The 15776-nt window shown below is 59.1% G+C and overlaps 1 protein-coding gene across 2 annotated transcripts in view; it reads right to left on the reverse strand.

Annotated features, from left to right (window-relative positions):
• UBE2O (ubiquitin conjugating enzyme E2 O) overlaps positions 1-15193 on the reverse strand; it is a 46117-nt gene extending 30924 nt beyond the window's left edge. The window contains exon 1 of one of the 2 annotated variants that reach the window (XM_075562251.1): positions 14722-15193. In XM_075562251.1, the coding sequence (XP_075418366.1) occupies positions 14722-15144 (423 nt within the window). In that variant the 5' untranslated portion in view covers positions 15145-15193. The remainder of the gene's footprint in view (positions 1-14721) is intronic. The other variant, XM_075562250.1, reaches the window with a different exon arrangement.
• Positions 15194-15776: the final 583 nt, after the last annotated feature.

The following is a 15776-nucleotide window of genomic DNA, read 5'->3' on the forward strand; positions in this document are numbered from 1 at the left end:
GACTGTCACCCACTGAGTTATCCTTGAGAGGTGGGCTGCAGGCCACTTTGTTTTTACTTCCTTTTCCACGTTCTGTCCTTTCTGCATAGGGCAGAACGTAGCAATCCGGCAGTAAGCTGTCCATCTAAGACCAATACGAGGGCCGTTCCAGTCGTCTGCCTTCAGTGCTGGCTCACCTGGGACTGACCAACAGACAAGTGAGTGTGTGGGTGGCCCTGCCCCCCCACCCCGACCCCAGCCTGCGCCTCATGCCTGCCCCCTCAGCACTCACAGGTTAAGTTCCTCCTCGTCTCTGCCCCTTGTACCCTCCAAAATGCTTCTCTGGCGGTGGGAGTCCCGGGGGTGAGCAATCTGTGAACTCGCTAACCTCGAGGCACTCTCAGGAGCAAGGCCTGGTAATGTACCTTTGAAAGGCCGGCCACTGGAAGCCCCCCGGTGCCCTGCTGCACTGCGACCCACGAGGAGTCGGGAGTGGCCCACGGCACCTGGGACTCTCTCTCACGAGACAGTCTGGTGGCAACAGCTCCTTCCTGAGCAAAGACCCTCCAGGGCAGAGTGTGAAAAGAAGGGGAAAGATGAGCACGCTATTTTTTCCCCTTCCAATTTGCATAATGTCATTATGCGGAGCGCAGTCGGAGTCCTGGAACAGAGAGAGGGCACTAGCGGAACACTGGGTAAGGTCCTTGGTTTGGGTCATGGTGCAGTCCCGCTGCTGAGCCGAGGAGAGGGCGGCCCCGGCACTGATGGCAGGCTCAGCCACACCTCGTGCCTGCGGCGGACACAGCCCTGCCTGCTCAGAGTGAGGAGGCCTGGAAGCAGTGGCTGATGAAGGTCAGAGACAGCTGCCTTCAGCCTGGATTGCACCTCGACACGGAGAAAACCGGAATCCTCCCACGCGGACCATGAAGCACTCTCATGGCAAGTGGAGAGAAGGCTTCGCTGTGTTCGGATCCACAGTCAAGACAGGAAAGCAACTGCCCTGGGTCGGTGTGGGGACACGCACAGCCACGGAGTCGATACTGGCCACAGCCACCCTACGGGACACGGCAGAACTGCCCACGGGGTGTTCCAAGACGGAAACAAGGAGCGGCCGGTGGTTTCCAACTGAAGACCTTGGGCTGCAGCCCACACGTGTAACCAAGTGCAGCACCAGGGCTCCTGATGCCACAAGGACTACGGTGTGCCTGAGCCCAGCCGCACCACCCCCCACCTGTGAAAGCGCGTCCCGGAGAAACCGACGCTCCACCTTCTCCGTGCTGGAGAAGGGTACCGGAAGGACGCCGAAGATCAAACATTGCCCCTCCTTCGAAGCGAGGATGCAGACTCCACCTTAGGTGCTTTGGGCACGGTACCCAAGAAGGAGCAGCCCCTGGAGCTGGGCCTCACGCGCGGCACAGGGAGGGTCGGTGGAAGAGTTAGACTCGATGCGACGGGCAGACACAGTGGCTGCGACAACAGCTCCAACATCACAAAGACCAGAGGCCAGCGGGAGACGGGCAGCGTTTCATTCTGCTGTGTGCGGTGTCACTCTGGGTTAGGGCTGACTCCAGTGACAATGACGACGATGACGACGGTAATGTCTTGGTTTTGACGACCGTAAGTTCAAACCCGCCAGCGGCCCCAAGGAAGAAAGGTGAGGCTGTCTGCTGCAGTGCAGGCTCACAGGCCCACTCTGTCCTCTGGCGCAGAGTCCACTGGATGACAGGGAGGGTGGGGCCGCGGCTGGTTAAGATGCAGACACCGGGGAGCTGGAGGAAGGGTAGACGGGGGACCCTCAAGATCAATTTTGCAACTTTTCTGCAAATCTGAACAAAGCTTGTGGGGCAGCAAGAAGGAAGGTAGGAATACGAGCAGGTAAAAGATGGGCTGCAGATACCCCCTCCCCCATCCCCGGTTTCTAGGCATCTAAATCTCACCAAGTCCCGTCACTCGTCACCTCTGTCCTCGGGGCTACTCTGACCAGGCTGTTCACCTGGTCAGCACACAGGGCATTGCTTCGCCCCCCTTCCTGTACAACCAGCCGTCTACAGCAAACACCTTAGCACCGTAGGATGGGTGCAGTTCCTCAGATCTCCATACCCAGTGGTCGCCCAGCAGGAGCTCCACTGAGCTGGTAACTAACACCTCCCTAAACATCAGCCCATGGCGGTTGGGCCAAGGGTCACAGGGCGAGCTGGTTTCCATTCCAGGAGCCCTGTGCATTCTGACCCACGACAGTGACTGCCATCCTCACAGCGGAGCAGCCGGCCCCCTCCCCACTCTCTCGCTTCTTCCCATCCCTGCCTGCCCTCAGGCTGAGCTGCACCTGGGCAGGTGCTGCCCTTTCCCTCCTGACACCCCTCCCTCCACTCGGCATCACTCACCTTACAGGCCTACTACTTGGCCAAAAAGTCGAGCCCGGATGTGAGTTCAGCTCCAGGCTGAAGGGAGCCCAGAGCGCTTAGTCTTTGGGTCTCTCCAGCCTCTACTGGACCAGTAAGCTGGGCCTTTTCCAGGTTTTTACATTTTGTTCCACATCTTGTCCCTGCTCTGTCCAGGACCTCCTGCACATCTGCTCTTTTTAGGAACTCTCTTGGATCACCAGCCGCTCTGTGTGTGTTGGGGGAGTGGGGAGAGGGCTGTGCAGCTCCACCATGTCGCTGATGGTGTGTGCTGCTGCGTGTCAACAACCAGCACAAAGTAAATAAAGTTTAGGAAGAAAAACAAGGACAAAAAGACAGCCAACTCCCCATTTCTCTCCTCACCAAATGACACCTGGGGCAGGCCCAGCCCAGCCTCCCAGCCCTGTCCTGGGTGTGCGTGTGTTTGCGTGTGCGGTGGGGGGCGGTCTCGGTCAGCGGAACGGAGGAGACAGTATGGAAAATAAGAACGCAGGCCCACTGGAGCCCAGGCCACAGAACGATCGGTATGGAAACTGCCACACGGAACCCACAACACAACACGTGGCAATGGGGGTGACAACACCCGTCCCGGAAAGAAGACCACGTTCCAAGTCTGACTGTGGGGATGACGGTGGACTCTTCTTCATGGGACTGAGCTGTAGGACATGGGCACTATATGCCAACCAAGCTGTTAAACATGCAATAAAACACAACACGGGATTTTCAAGAGGAAAAGGGCTGCGGCCTGAGTCAGAACCACAGCGACAACCAAAGCCAACTAGGAAGAACGACCTGGCGACCTGCTCCCCAAACCTCTGCCCGGGAACAAGTCCTCGGGTTTGAAGGCAGGCACGGACTGCAGTGCGCCGGACACTGGACAACGGCACTGTGTCTGCTGTGCTCGGGGCTGCCATGGCGGCAACAGCAGTGACGGTCTTAGTGCGTTCACGCATTCACCCCCCCCCCCCAACAAGCAGCACGCAGGCACCTAGCCTGGGCAGTCACCGTCCGAGGTGGGAGACAGTACACTACAAAGTGAGTCAGCAGCATGAGCAAATGCTGGGTGCCATGAAGCACTTACAGCCGGCGAGGGGATCAGAGGGAAGTGTGTCGGCGTGCGAGTGTGCGTGTGTCCTAGCACGGCGCTCCAGGCAGCAGTGACTAGCCACACGCGGCTACTCAGCAGCTGAAGCATGGCTGTGATATCCTTCAAGTGTGAGACGCACGCCAGCATGTGCCGGCGTTTACAAGGGTGGAGAATCGGCTACTCGTTCTCTTTACAGTGTGGCTCCCGGAACATAAAGACAGATGTGCCGTGTGGTATTTCTGTTGGTCAGGACTGTTGCTGGGAAAGGAAAACTCACCAAGAAAAGACAGATCCACGGCCGAGTCCAAGGCAAGAACTCACCCCGAACCTACAGCAGGGCACTGCCCCGTGGAGTTCCGAGGCTGCCACCTGCAGGAGCAGGGAACTGCTCATTTTGCCGTTAGCAGCTCAACTGCTGGGGCTTGGGGAGGGGAGTGGTCTGGGTTGGTCAGCAGACCGCACCGGCTGGGTGGCCGGCAGGCCCAGCCGCCTGGTTTATGAAGAGAGCTGGTGCTGGGCGCACACTGGTCACAGCCGCTCAGCTCCGTTGTTAGAGATGAGCCAGTGTTCTGTGGCCCGTGGTCTGGGGACAGGGCCCATGGGCCTCTCCATCATCCCACTGAAGGACAGGGCTCATGTTTGACCCTGGCACCGGCCCTGGCTCGTTGGGTGTTCTGGGGCAGGCTCTGGGCCATGGTGGGGTCTGTTTCTTTCTTTCTCAAAAGAGGGTGCTGGCTGTGCCAAGGTCACACAGCATGTAATTCACTGCTGAGGGCGGCCAAGGCACCGGGCTGCATGGGAGACAGCCAACCTCCCTGACACGCTGAACCAGCTGTTATCTCCTCGGCTGGCTGCAACAGACACATAACCACCATCAAGTTTCGCCCTAAAAGACTTGAAGCCCAGTGAAATTGCCCACCACCGACTCTACTCACGGGGAGGGGAAAGGGAGCAGACCCTCCCAACCACCAGGAAAGCACTGGTGACTCTTGTTGGCGTTGCGGTTCCATGTTGGGGCTGCTAACCCTGAGGTCAGTAGTTCAAACCCATCAGCCGCTCCACAAGAAAAGGAGGAGGCTGCTGTTCCCACGAAGACCGACAGCTCTGAGACCCCACAGGGGCAGTTCTACTCTGCCCTACGGGGAGGCCTGGAGTCGGCATCAGCTCCACCCCCTGGATGGCAGTGGGTTTGGTGTGATTTTTGTCTGCAGGCTCCTGATTCACGGTGACTTTATACGACGGGATACAATTCTGCTGGCTCCTGCATCAACCCATGATCGATGGCAGATACCAAAGCAGCGCGCTCCAGCAGGTTTTCATGGACCGCCAGGCTTGTCTTCCTGGCCCACGCCTGTTAGCCGCACACCCGCTCTAGCAGACGGATGCGGCGGTGGTGCATGAGGAGCACAGGCGAGAACGGGACAGGTCTCCACACAGTGGGAAGGAAGGGGATCCTACCACTGTGGGACGCTGCCTTCCTCATGAAGCTGACTCACCCCGACTCGCTGAGACCACTGCCATCCAAACCCACTGCCGCTGACTCCAACTCAGTGACCTGGGTGGGATTCCTGCGAGTGTAATCTTCATAGGACCAGCAGCCTCAGCTTTCTCCCTCTGGTGGGTCTGAACCTCTGACCTTGAGGTTGGCAGCCAGCGCCTAACCCAGCACTCCCACCCCATAAGTTAACCCAAACCAAACTAAACTAAACTCACCATCTCCTGGTTGATCCCAGTTCACAGTGACCCTACAGGACAGGGCAGAACTGCCCCTGCGGGTTCTACAACCACAGCTCTGGGCTGGAACAGGCTGTCCTTGTGGAGCGCAGCCCCACACAGGCAGTATCGACACGCTCCCCTTCCCAGCAATGCAGGGGTGTGGGCTGGCAAGGGGACCACAGCTCCCGCACAGACCAGGCCTCTGCAGAGACTAGGCTGACTCTGTAGGTAAGCGGGGTGGAGGTGTAACCTCTCACCTTTGGTGGGCTGTTCAGAAGACACTGACTGACTTTGCTTCCCATCCCAGGATGGCGAGCCCGGGGCGTGGGGTCCGTGGGGGAGGGGGTCAGGGGAGGTTGAGGGGGAAGCAGTCCCCCTGAATCAGCAGGAAGTAAACTGAGGAGCAAGAGCTGGAGCTTGACATGCAGGGTCCACGCAGACGAGAGGCTGGGGCTGGACCTCCCTGGCAAGGCCACAGGAGGGTCACCCTGTGGGGCAGTGCAGGCCAGGGCCCTGACTCAGGAAGCAAAGGTGGGCAGGTGAGAGGCAGCTCTTAAAGAGCTGATGGCTGGGGATCCAGGACAGATAAGCCCCTCAGGACCAATAATAAGAATAGCAATACCAGGAGGGTGGAGAGAAGGTGGGGAGAAAGGGGGACCAATCAGAGGGATCTACATATAACCCCCTCCCTGGGAGCCAGACAACAGAAAGGTGGGTTAAGGGAGACGTTGGATAGTGTAAAACATGACAAAATAATAATTTACAAATTATCAAGGGTTCCTGAGGGAGGAAGGGCAGGGAGGGAGGGGGAAAATGAGGAGCTGATGCCAAGGGCTCAAGTTCAAAGCAAGTGTTTTGAGAACGAGGATGGCGAAAAATGTACAAATGTGCTCGACACAATGGATGGATGGATGGACGGTGTTAAGAGCTGTACAAGCCCCCCAATAAAATGATTAAGAATTAAATACATAAAAGCTGACGGTCAACTCCCACGGGGCCAGGGACACAAATTCAAAACAAGCCCCTGCGTCGTCCTCCTTCGCAGATGCTAGCTTGAGCGTTCCGGGGTGAAGTGCCTAACCTTCAGCTACCGAAGCACACCGGCCACATGAAACAAGCCCAGGGAGCCAAGTGTGCCAGCGAGCTGGCAGGGGCTGTCTCCTGGGGTCACCAGTGAGTGGCCACTCTCCTGGTCTCTGTGCTCGTAAACAGTCTGTATGACACACAGTCAGGGCCACTTCTCTGCAGGCCCATCCCAAGAGATTAGTGTCCTACTTGCGTACAGCCACGAGCCACCACCCCCCAAAACCTGTCACATTAAAAATCCAAGGCACCCACAATGGTTCGTGATAGCAAACAGCAGTCTAGGGTCAGGACCATACTCTCGGGGGACACACAGTCAGCTAGCGTAACACGCCCACATAGGCTGTGCTCCACCAGTCTGTGGAACAGCGAGTAGGGTCTTAAAGGTGCCAGAGGAAAGAGTGACCCACGTCCAAGGACACGTGGATGGGGACAAGGAGCCCAGTGGACTAACGGACCGCACAAACCTCAGACCCCACAACCCTGAGACCAGAGGAGCTAGCTGGTGCCCAGCTGCTCTGAAAAGGCTCACAAATGAAGGTTCTGGGTAGAGTGGGAGGAAACTGTGGGATGAACCCCAAATCATCAGCGAGACCGTGCTCAGTGGTCAGAGAGGCGGGAGGGACCTATCCAGAGTATTGCCCTCACCCTTCATGTCTGGAACCGGACTCACCCCCACCTTAGGACGACCAGCCATGTAGGATCCAAGGAGCAGCACTGAGCCCAGGACAGAGCTCAGAGGGCTGGATGGGCGGGTCAGGCAGGAAACACAGGGAGGAGGTGGGGTCGGTGCGGCAGAGGACGCGATGCACAGGAACGGGTAAAGCGCTGGATGTGCTCCGCAGGCCTTCGCCCGATTCACAGTAACAGGAGACAAATGGGGCTGCTTTTCAACTCGCGTCACACACCACACTCATGACTGCATGACTGTTAAGAGGTGTTCTAGTGTATCTGCAAGAGTGCAATTTTTTTAATGCTTAGAAAGGCAAGCTATACACTAAGGCCAACATTTCTTTGGCCTACCTTAGATGTGAACTATACCGACCTGTTCCCACGTAGATGGAAATTGGGTTTACAAGCAGACCTGCGGCGGGGCTTGTGTGCCGTTGGGAACTGGTCTATAACACCTAAAGTCCATGGACCTGGGGCTGGGGAGGCAGGCACAATGCCCAGAGTTTGCACCCACAAAGCCAGAGGCTCCAGAGGACCTGATGGTGCCACCAGGAAGGCTGCTGAGACGGACAGGCGACACTGGCCGCTACCTGCTGCAGCCACAGAAGTGGCCGAGCTCGCTGGAAAAAGATGGAAGGAGCGGGGACGGATGAAAGGGCCTGATGCTTGTTGGGAAGGCCTCACTCTCCAAGGTAAGGAGGACGACCACAGGCCAGAGGAGAAAGCCCAGGAGGTGTCGGAAGGAGGAGCTCTCAGTAAAGGTGGCATTCCAGAGGGCAAGTGCATGGTGGTAAAAGGCTGAGGGGGAGCAGGTGCCCCCCATTTCTTCCAGGGGAGGCCAGGGGCCCCAAGCATACTGGGAGAGCTACTTGGAGATGAAGTCATCCACCTTCAGAGCTCTCCAAATCCCCAAAGTCATTAACTGTCAGAGGGACGTTCCATGCAGATGCCAGGTCCCAAAGTGTCCAGGGGCCACCTCGAGCCCTGAGCACGTCTGCAGGCTACACTGGGGGCCGGCAGGGATGGCCTGGGGACAAGCCCGACCCCTGACCTCTGTGGCCCACCACGGCCGCGTCTCCCACTGAAAGGACACAGCACAGAGGCTGCCGCAGCCGGTGTCCCCAGGTCAGGCTCCTTGTTTCTGAGAGCCGGACTGTGTCTTCCTTGTTTCCCCAGCTTACACGTCACCAGAGCCTCGCGCCAACTTAAAACAGATAGTCCACCCCAACCACCACGCCCTCCCAGCCAGCCAGCAGGTGGCCCCGAGGACACCCCTGCAGCTCAGAGGGGCTGCTGCTCGCTGAGCGTAGGCTGTCACAGCCTCAGCCGTTGCAAACAGCCAGGCAGGTAACAGGAGAGGCTCAATCCCCAGGGCTGGCCATTACTGCGGTTCACTTTTACTCTGAACTACAAAAAATTCCGGGAAGCTTTCTACCCCACCCTGCCTGTAACCACATGCCGTCAGCTGGTGCCTCGGGGAGCCCCCAGAGGCTGGTGGAGGGGGAAACATGAGCCAGCGGTCTCCAGGAGGGCAGAGGGGGGCTGTGTGGCAGCACTCCAACCCAGACCTGAGCTCTGGGGCCAGCGGCCTTTTGGGAGGGAGGTCAGTGAAGACACCCAGCGTGTGTCCCCACCACTGGGAGACCGGGTCACCGCCTGGTCCTGCACTGTCCTCGGGGCATCAGACTGTGCCGTGATGACCCGTAGAATGACAAGGGTCTGACCTTGGAAAGCAGACCACCAGGCCTTCCTTCCTGGTTCTTCTTAATCTGGAGGCGGCTCTGAAGCCTGTTTAGCTTCCCATAAGGGACACTGATCCAGGACCGGCCCCACAGTGGGGTCTGCACTGTGGAAGTGGGAGAGGAGTTCTTTCGATCTCTCCTTTTAATTCATCGCTCAGTGATACCCCCCCACCCCTCCAGACGGGAGCTGTTCCCACTCATGGACCCCACATAGACCCCACCCGCCCTCTTGGGGCAGAGCTTTCCAGACGCTGACATGACTCTGCTCAGAGGGGGCACTGGGGGGGGGGGCAGCAGCTGACTCTCGTCATGTGCCCCGCACTGCTAGATGGTAATTCAGTCACACACTGCGAGGTCCCGGCCCCGTGGGTTCCAGGGGGTTCCATGGGGCCTATGGGTGAACCGAGTGAAAGGCAGGACAATGGTCCTTTCTGAGAGAGCGAGGAAGAATGAGCAGAGAGCCAGGCCGAGGGTGTCCCACCGAGAATCTCTGGGACAGTGACCCAGACACAGCCCAGGGGACAGGGACAGGCTGCCCCCCAGGAATCCTGCAGATCCTGTTTCCAGTCTCAGCAGGCCGATGACCACTGGACCAGGGATTGGGGGTTGGAGGGGGACATCAGGTGGGATTCCTGGCTAAGACGGGCAGAGCCCCAGGCATGAGAAGCAGCCGCCCTCATGTCCTCCAGGATGGAGGGGGACAGCGTCCCAGAGTATTCTCAGGTCCTCTGGAAATACCATATTGGTGACAGTTCTGGGGATGGTGGCGGGACCAGGGAACAGAAGACACGGACACACTAGTACACAGTGATAACAGCCACCCTCCCTCCCGCGCCTCCCCATCCTCCAAACATAGGTGCGTCCTCCCACGAAGGTCTTCCCAAAGACCAGCAAGCAGAGGAGGCTGAGGGCTGGGGTGAGTCAGGCTGAGCCCAGGGTGGGAGGATTCTGCTTGAGCTGGGCAGTCTGAAGTTCGGAGCTGGGCATCCTCTGCTACACTGACCGGCGAGAAGAATGGAGGCCCAGCCTGCAGTCTGCAGGGAGGCCCCTCCACTCCGTGGCACTGTGGCTGTGAGCAAGTCACACAACCTCTCAGTTCCTGCCACGGGGGGGGGGGAGGGGAGAATAAGGTTGCCCAGTGCCCAGAAGAGCTGCGAGGGCCCGGGCACCATCAGCACTGCGCCAATGCCTCCTCCTCCTCCACTTCTCCATCCTTGGTGTCCACCGCTGCACTGCCTGTCACTCAGGACTTTCCAACACGGTCTTCCAGATTCCGGAGGGGGCGGCGGCGGCAAGCAGGTGAATGCTGAGCATCTTGGGGAGTGACGGGGCTCGTCTTGACGGAAGGCGCATTAGAGACAAAGCATGTGACCCCACCGGTCACAGGTCACGTGATCAACTGGGAATTCCAGCTCCTCCGAAGTCAACTGCTTAGGCTCCCCTTTGGTGTGAAGCCACCTGGGACATGTTCCCCCTCCAGTGGCCTGTACCACCCACCCTGACCCCATGAAAGTGAGTTTCTGAAGGAGCAGGGCTGGCTGTCCCAGGGCGAGCCCAGCCTGGCCCTGCCACACTGGGGCACCAGCCACATAAGACTCGGGCCTAGAAAGACACCAGGCAGTGACTGGGCCACGGCCATTTAGCATAAGTGGCAACCAGAAAGAGCACCCAACGGTTGACTTCTGGTCAGACCACAACAGAGGAGAAGCAAAGTGCCCTTGAGTCAGGTGGGAAGTCAGCCGGAGCGCCAGCCGGGCTCAGGGGCGGGGGTGGAATTAGGTGCGCTTGGCGCAGCATCTTGGCTAACCTGACGACGTGACTTCTTCTGCCGCCATCACACAGAACAACTGCTTCTTCTGGACAACTGAGGGAGGCTGAGTCACGTGCTCAGAGACCACACCTCAACAGCCTTCCCCACGGAAGCACTGGCCTGAGAAGGAGCCAAAAATAAACGGAGAAGCCAGTCTCTGAGGAGCCATCACTGGGAATGAGACACACACACACGCGTGCCCAGACACCCATCCGGATTCAACAGAGACACCAGGTCTCACCCTCCAGAGACAGACTCTGGATGCTGCAGCAACTCCATGCAGGTCACAGGAGGCAGATGAACACCACAGCCCCGGCAGCCTTTCTGAACGAGAACTTGGGACAGGCACCCGGCTACTCCCTCTGAGGCAACAGGACAGGTGGTACCCAGAACCTGGCCACCCCCAGGTTAAGGAGGACCCCAGCACCTGGCCTTCTATCAGAAATTTACTCTAAGCAGGACCATTGATGGGGCAGGCCCAGCCTCCGCCTAGGAGACCGGGACTGGATGGAGAGTGTTGCCAGTGGGTGAATGGCTGTTACGGTGAGAGGCCAGGAGGGGGCAGCAGGGAGGAGTACAGAAGGGCACAGGTCCTGGTGGAGCCATGAGGTAAGCACTGGACTGCTTAGCAGTTCAAACCCACCAGCTGCTCTCTCGCTGGGGGGAAGATGCGGCTGTTTGCCCTCATATGCAGCACAGCCCGGAACCCTTACCAGGGGCCTCTGCGCCTCAAGAGTGGAGCAGATGGTGGTAGGTTTGGTCTTGCTTTGGCCAACTAGGCGGTTGTCTGCTGGTACAGCGGGTTAAGTGTTTTGTTGCTAACCTAAAGGTTGGCGGTTCTAGCCCACCAGCTGGTCCAAGGGAGGAGGATGAGGCCATCTGCTTCCCTGGAGAGGGGAGGCCTTGGGAATCCTGAGGAGCAGACCATAGGTTTGGCCACTGTTTCTTTTCCATCCACAGGAGATGCTTTGGGCTGCTGGAACCACCCGGAACCTGGCCACCGATCCCACAATTTCAAGAACTTCTTGTTTTATGTCTCCCTATCCTTGCCATGCAAGCGGCATGGTGACGGTCCGGTCTGCTGGCCAGCCTCTTTGCTAATTTCTTCATTGGAGACTTGAAAGAAAATGAAAGACTAACCCTAACCACTCACTTACTGTCCTCCAGACTAACATGGAACGACACTGATGGGTCCTCCAGCACCGATTACTCCCTCCACGCCACATATAAACAGTTACTGAAGGAAAACAACCCACAATCAAACCAAACCCACTGCCAACTCATAGCGGCCCTACAGGCCAGGGCAGCACTGCCCCTCTGAGTTTCTGAGGCTCTAACTGTCGATGGGAACAGAAAGTCTCGCCTTTCCCTCGGAGAGGCTGTTGATTTCAAACGAGTGACCTTGCGGTGAGGAGCCCAATGTGTGTATGTAGCCGCTTTGCCACTAGGGCCCCTCCAAAAACCCCAGTAAGTTTCCACAACTGTCACCACATCATCCGAGCATCGGTCAGGTCCTTGAATCTCAGTGCCACTAAGTGAGGGGTGGGAATCACCCAAGTGCCCAGTTTGGGCCCAGTGACCTTTCTTTCAGGAGCCCCAGTGCACAGTGTTTGCACATTGGGCTGCTGACTGCAAGGTCAGCGGTATGAAATCACCAGCCGCTCTGCAGGACAAAGATGAGGCTTTCTCGGCCCATGAAGAGTCACAGCCTGGGAACCCCAGAGGGGCAGCTCGACCCTGCCCAATAGGGTCACAGTGAATCAGAACCAACTCAACGGCAGTGAGTCGGGTTGTTTTGATCTTTTCTTCACAGTAGAGTGACCTCAGCGGGATTTCTGAAAGTGGGCAGTGGGGAGGACAACCTCCTCAACCACAGGCCTGACCCCCTGACCAGTCCTCCCCCAGGTACAGCCCCCCCCACAATCAATGCCCAGAAACAAAGCAAGAGAAGCAGGGGTTCCACTGAATGAGGTCACTTGCCCCTCCAGCTCCTGGTGGCCAGGAGCCATGCATGTGCTTGGTATAAACTCCTGGGAGAGCGGGAGTCCTCCTCCCTCCATGCCGATAAACCTATTCCCCAAGCCTCAAAGTCCTGGGCTCTTGCCAGCCATGAAGGGGTGTCATGACCCATCCCATTCTTGGACTCCCCGTGCCCCCTTGGCGCTGTGTCATGCCTGAAGCCCAGGAAGCACACAGCAAGGATGGCACCACCAACCAGCTCCTGGCGAGTCACCAGCAGGCAGCTCCACATCTTCACGTTGTGTCTGTTTGACTTCCGCGTCAAGTGGGTGAAGTCAGACAAGGGCAAGGGACCCCCCCCCATAGGGTGGGGGCCACCGACCAAACCAAACTCTAAGGGCCTCACCAAAGCCCAGGCAGACAAAGTCTGCCACCAGGTAAGACACGGCAGCTCCCACCTGTGGGCCAGGTGCGGCTGGCTCTGATGCTCCCAGCAGCAGGAGGCCCTGACACCCAGAGTGGAATTCCAAGTCACAACCCTCCAGATAATGACTGATTGGGGGCGGGAGTCATTTCTTAAAAACAAGTGAGCCTCCAGCAAACATCTGCTAGGAAGACAACACACACAGGGCCAACAAGGGCCACAGTCTCTTCCTGACGTAGCAACACTGGAGGGGGGGGGGGGGTGTTAGCAAGCATCATCCTGCTACTTTCCCCCCCCCCCCGCCCCCCGGCAAAAGAGTCATTTTCCTTCCCCCAGAAACTTTTTCAAATGAACTTGTTCCAGGTCCTTTCTGAGTTAGAGGCTCCTGACTGACCTGGTGGGTCGTGGGTATGACTGCAGCCTGGGAGCATGCACACACACACGCACACACACACACACACACGCACACGAAAAGGACCCTCCTGTCACCAAGCCACTCTGCCACTAGGGAAAGGATGACAGCATCTCTCCACCCACCAGGTGTGTGTGTGGGGTGGGGGAGGGTGGGGGTTCCCTGTCATAGACCTGCTTTGCAGCATACATGAAGCCCTGAATCTTTGTCTTTCTGGGAGACACTGAGAATAACTTCTAAAGCACCCCTACCCACCCACCCACCCTTGAAGTCAGACCCTTCACCATCCTGGCTACTGCTCCCACAGTCTGGGCCCCAGTCCTCCTTAGAACTGGTTTATTGGTTGTTTATTTTTCTTCTTTTTTATTTTGGAAGGGGAAGGGAGGGGAGAGAGAGAGGAAGAAGGGGCGTAAGATAGAAGGGGTGTGTGTGTGTGCGAGGCTGATAGGGATTTACACTCAGAAAAACAAGCCATGCAAAGTCACCAAGTGAACCTCAGTTCAAGGTTCCAGGTTTGGGATGACAGGGCCCCTTTGTTTTGTCAAGTGCTCTCTGCTCATGGGCCTCGCCCCCATAGCACAGGGCAATTTGGTGGCCCTGCTGGGGAAGAGACCCTCCAAATGGGTGGCTCTCCCAGCCGGGGGTCTACAAACGCCCCTCCCCCAGGGATGTCCAAATGCACTTGGGAGCCATCAGCCCCAGTAGCAGCTGTCACATTCTCCCCTACACTATTAATACCGCAGCTCAGTGGCAGCCTTAACTCGCGAAGTTCCCCACAGCCATAAGCAGTAAAGGTGACACACAGAAAGAACCTATCGCATTCTGTCAGCAGACAACTTGCTGGGCTTCTGTGGAGGCCGAGATTCCCCCCTCCATCCCCCCCCCCAAGCTTTGTTTTGGCTGGCCCACACCCCTCCTGGACCGGGCCTTTTAGGGTACACAATGCAGCAGGAGGCTCCTTGGGGGTCAGCGAAAACGCCAACGCCGCGCTGCACTGGTGTAATTCGAAAGCACCTCCCACCAAGCCGTCCCCCCCCCTCGTCCCCCGCTTTCATCGGTGGGGTGTATGAATCCAATCCAATGGTCCAGCCCGCTGGCCAGTCCCCCTGTAAGTCGCCAGGCCCCGGCCGGCCTTGGTGCAATGACGGTGCACTGGCCCACTGCATCGGGGCGTCCCCTCCGCGGAGGCTCGGCCCACCCCTCCCGCACCTTCCGGGCTGGGCCTCGAACGCCTCCCCGTCCACGCCTGGGGGGCTGGCAGGGAGCTTCCCTCTCCCTCCACCCCAGAGAGCGGTGTCCCGGCGGCGTCCTGTCCCCCAGGGGACTCCTGCCCGTGCCGTGCCCCCACCCCCTGTCCAGCCGCCGCTGCCCCTGGGGGCTCCCCGCCCATGCTCAAGTGTCGCCCAGCCCGGCCGCCCGCGCCCCCGGCCCGCACCTTGGTCTCCTTCACGTGCTGCTTGACGCCCTCCGGGTACCACTGGACTCGCACGTAGCCGCGGCGCAGCGGGCTGGCGCGGCCCTCCTCGTGCCCGGGGCCGCCGGCCTCCGAGCAGCCCGAGCTCCCGCGGCCCTCCTCCTCGCCCTCCGAGTCCGAGTCCTCGCCGTGGATGAGGCGCACCAGCCCGAAGTGCACCGAGCCGCGGTAACGGCCCGACACCAGGTCGTGAGAGAACAGCAACCGCTGCGAGCCGGCTTCGGGGCCGGAGTCCGAGGACGGCCCGGAGGCCGCGTCCGGCGCGGGGGCCGAGGGCTGGCCGGGCGCCGGGGCGGCGTCCGAGGCCGGGGCGGCGTCCGGGGCGGCGTCCGGGGCCGGGGCGGGAGCGGGAGCTGCAGGCGCGGGGGCTGCGGGGTCCGCCATAACTGCTCTGCGCGAGTCTCGGGCGGCGGCGGTGGCGGCGGCGGCGGCGGCGGCGAGCGAGGCGCAGGGAGGCGGGGCCAGCGGTCGCCGGGGGCGGGGCCACGGCGCGCTGACGTGGCCTACGTGCCGCCGTCGTCAGGGAGCCGAGATGCGGTTGCCAGGAGCGACCGCCTGGTCGCTAGGGGACGCTGAAGATGCTGAGGGAGACTCCGGAGCGAATCCTCGAGGGAGGGTGGGTGGGGCCGGAAGGGGAAAAGGCTAGCCGAGGGTCGGCGTCCAAGGAAAGGGAAGGGGCGGCGGGATCGCAGAGGAGGGAAGGGGGTGGGGCGGAGCAAGTCGACAGCGCTTAACGAGCTCCCTGGGCGTGTCCAGCCTTGTCCTAGGCCCTGCGCGGGACACGGAAGGAGAACGATACCGCTCCTGTCCTGCAGGTGTTTATAGTCTAATTGTGGAGACAAAACAAGTATGCATTAACTAGCTAACGAGCAACTCCGAGGCAGCGTGCAAGCGGGGCTGTAATTGCTACATTAAGAGTGTACCTACAGTACATCCTGCGTAATTGGGAAGGTCAAGCAGGGCTTGGTAGGTCGTGACCCCTCAGGGATTATTCATGGAGTTGGCTCAGGGGACAG

Source organism: Tenrec ecaudatus, chromosome 10, assembly GCF_050624435.1.
Source record: "Tenrec ecaudatus isolate mTenEca1 chromosome 10, mTenEca1.hap1, whole genome shotgun sequence".
Lineage (NCBI taxonomy): Eukaryota > Metazoa > Chordata > Mammalia > Afrosoricida > Tenrecidae > Tenrec > Tenrec ecaudatus.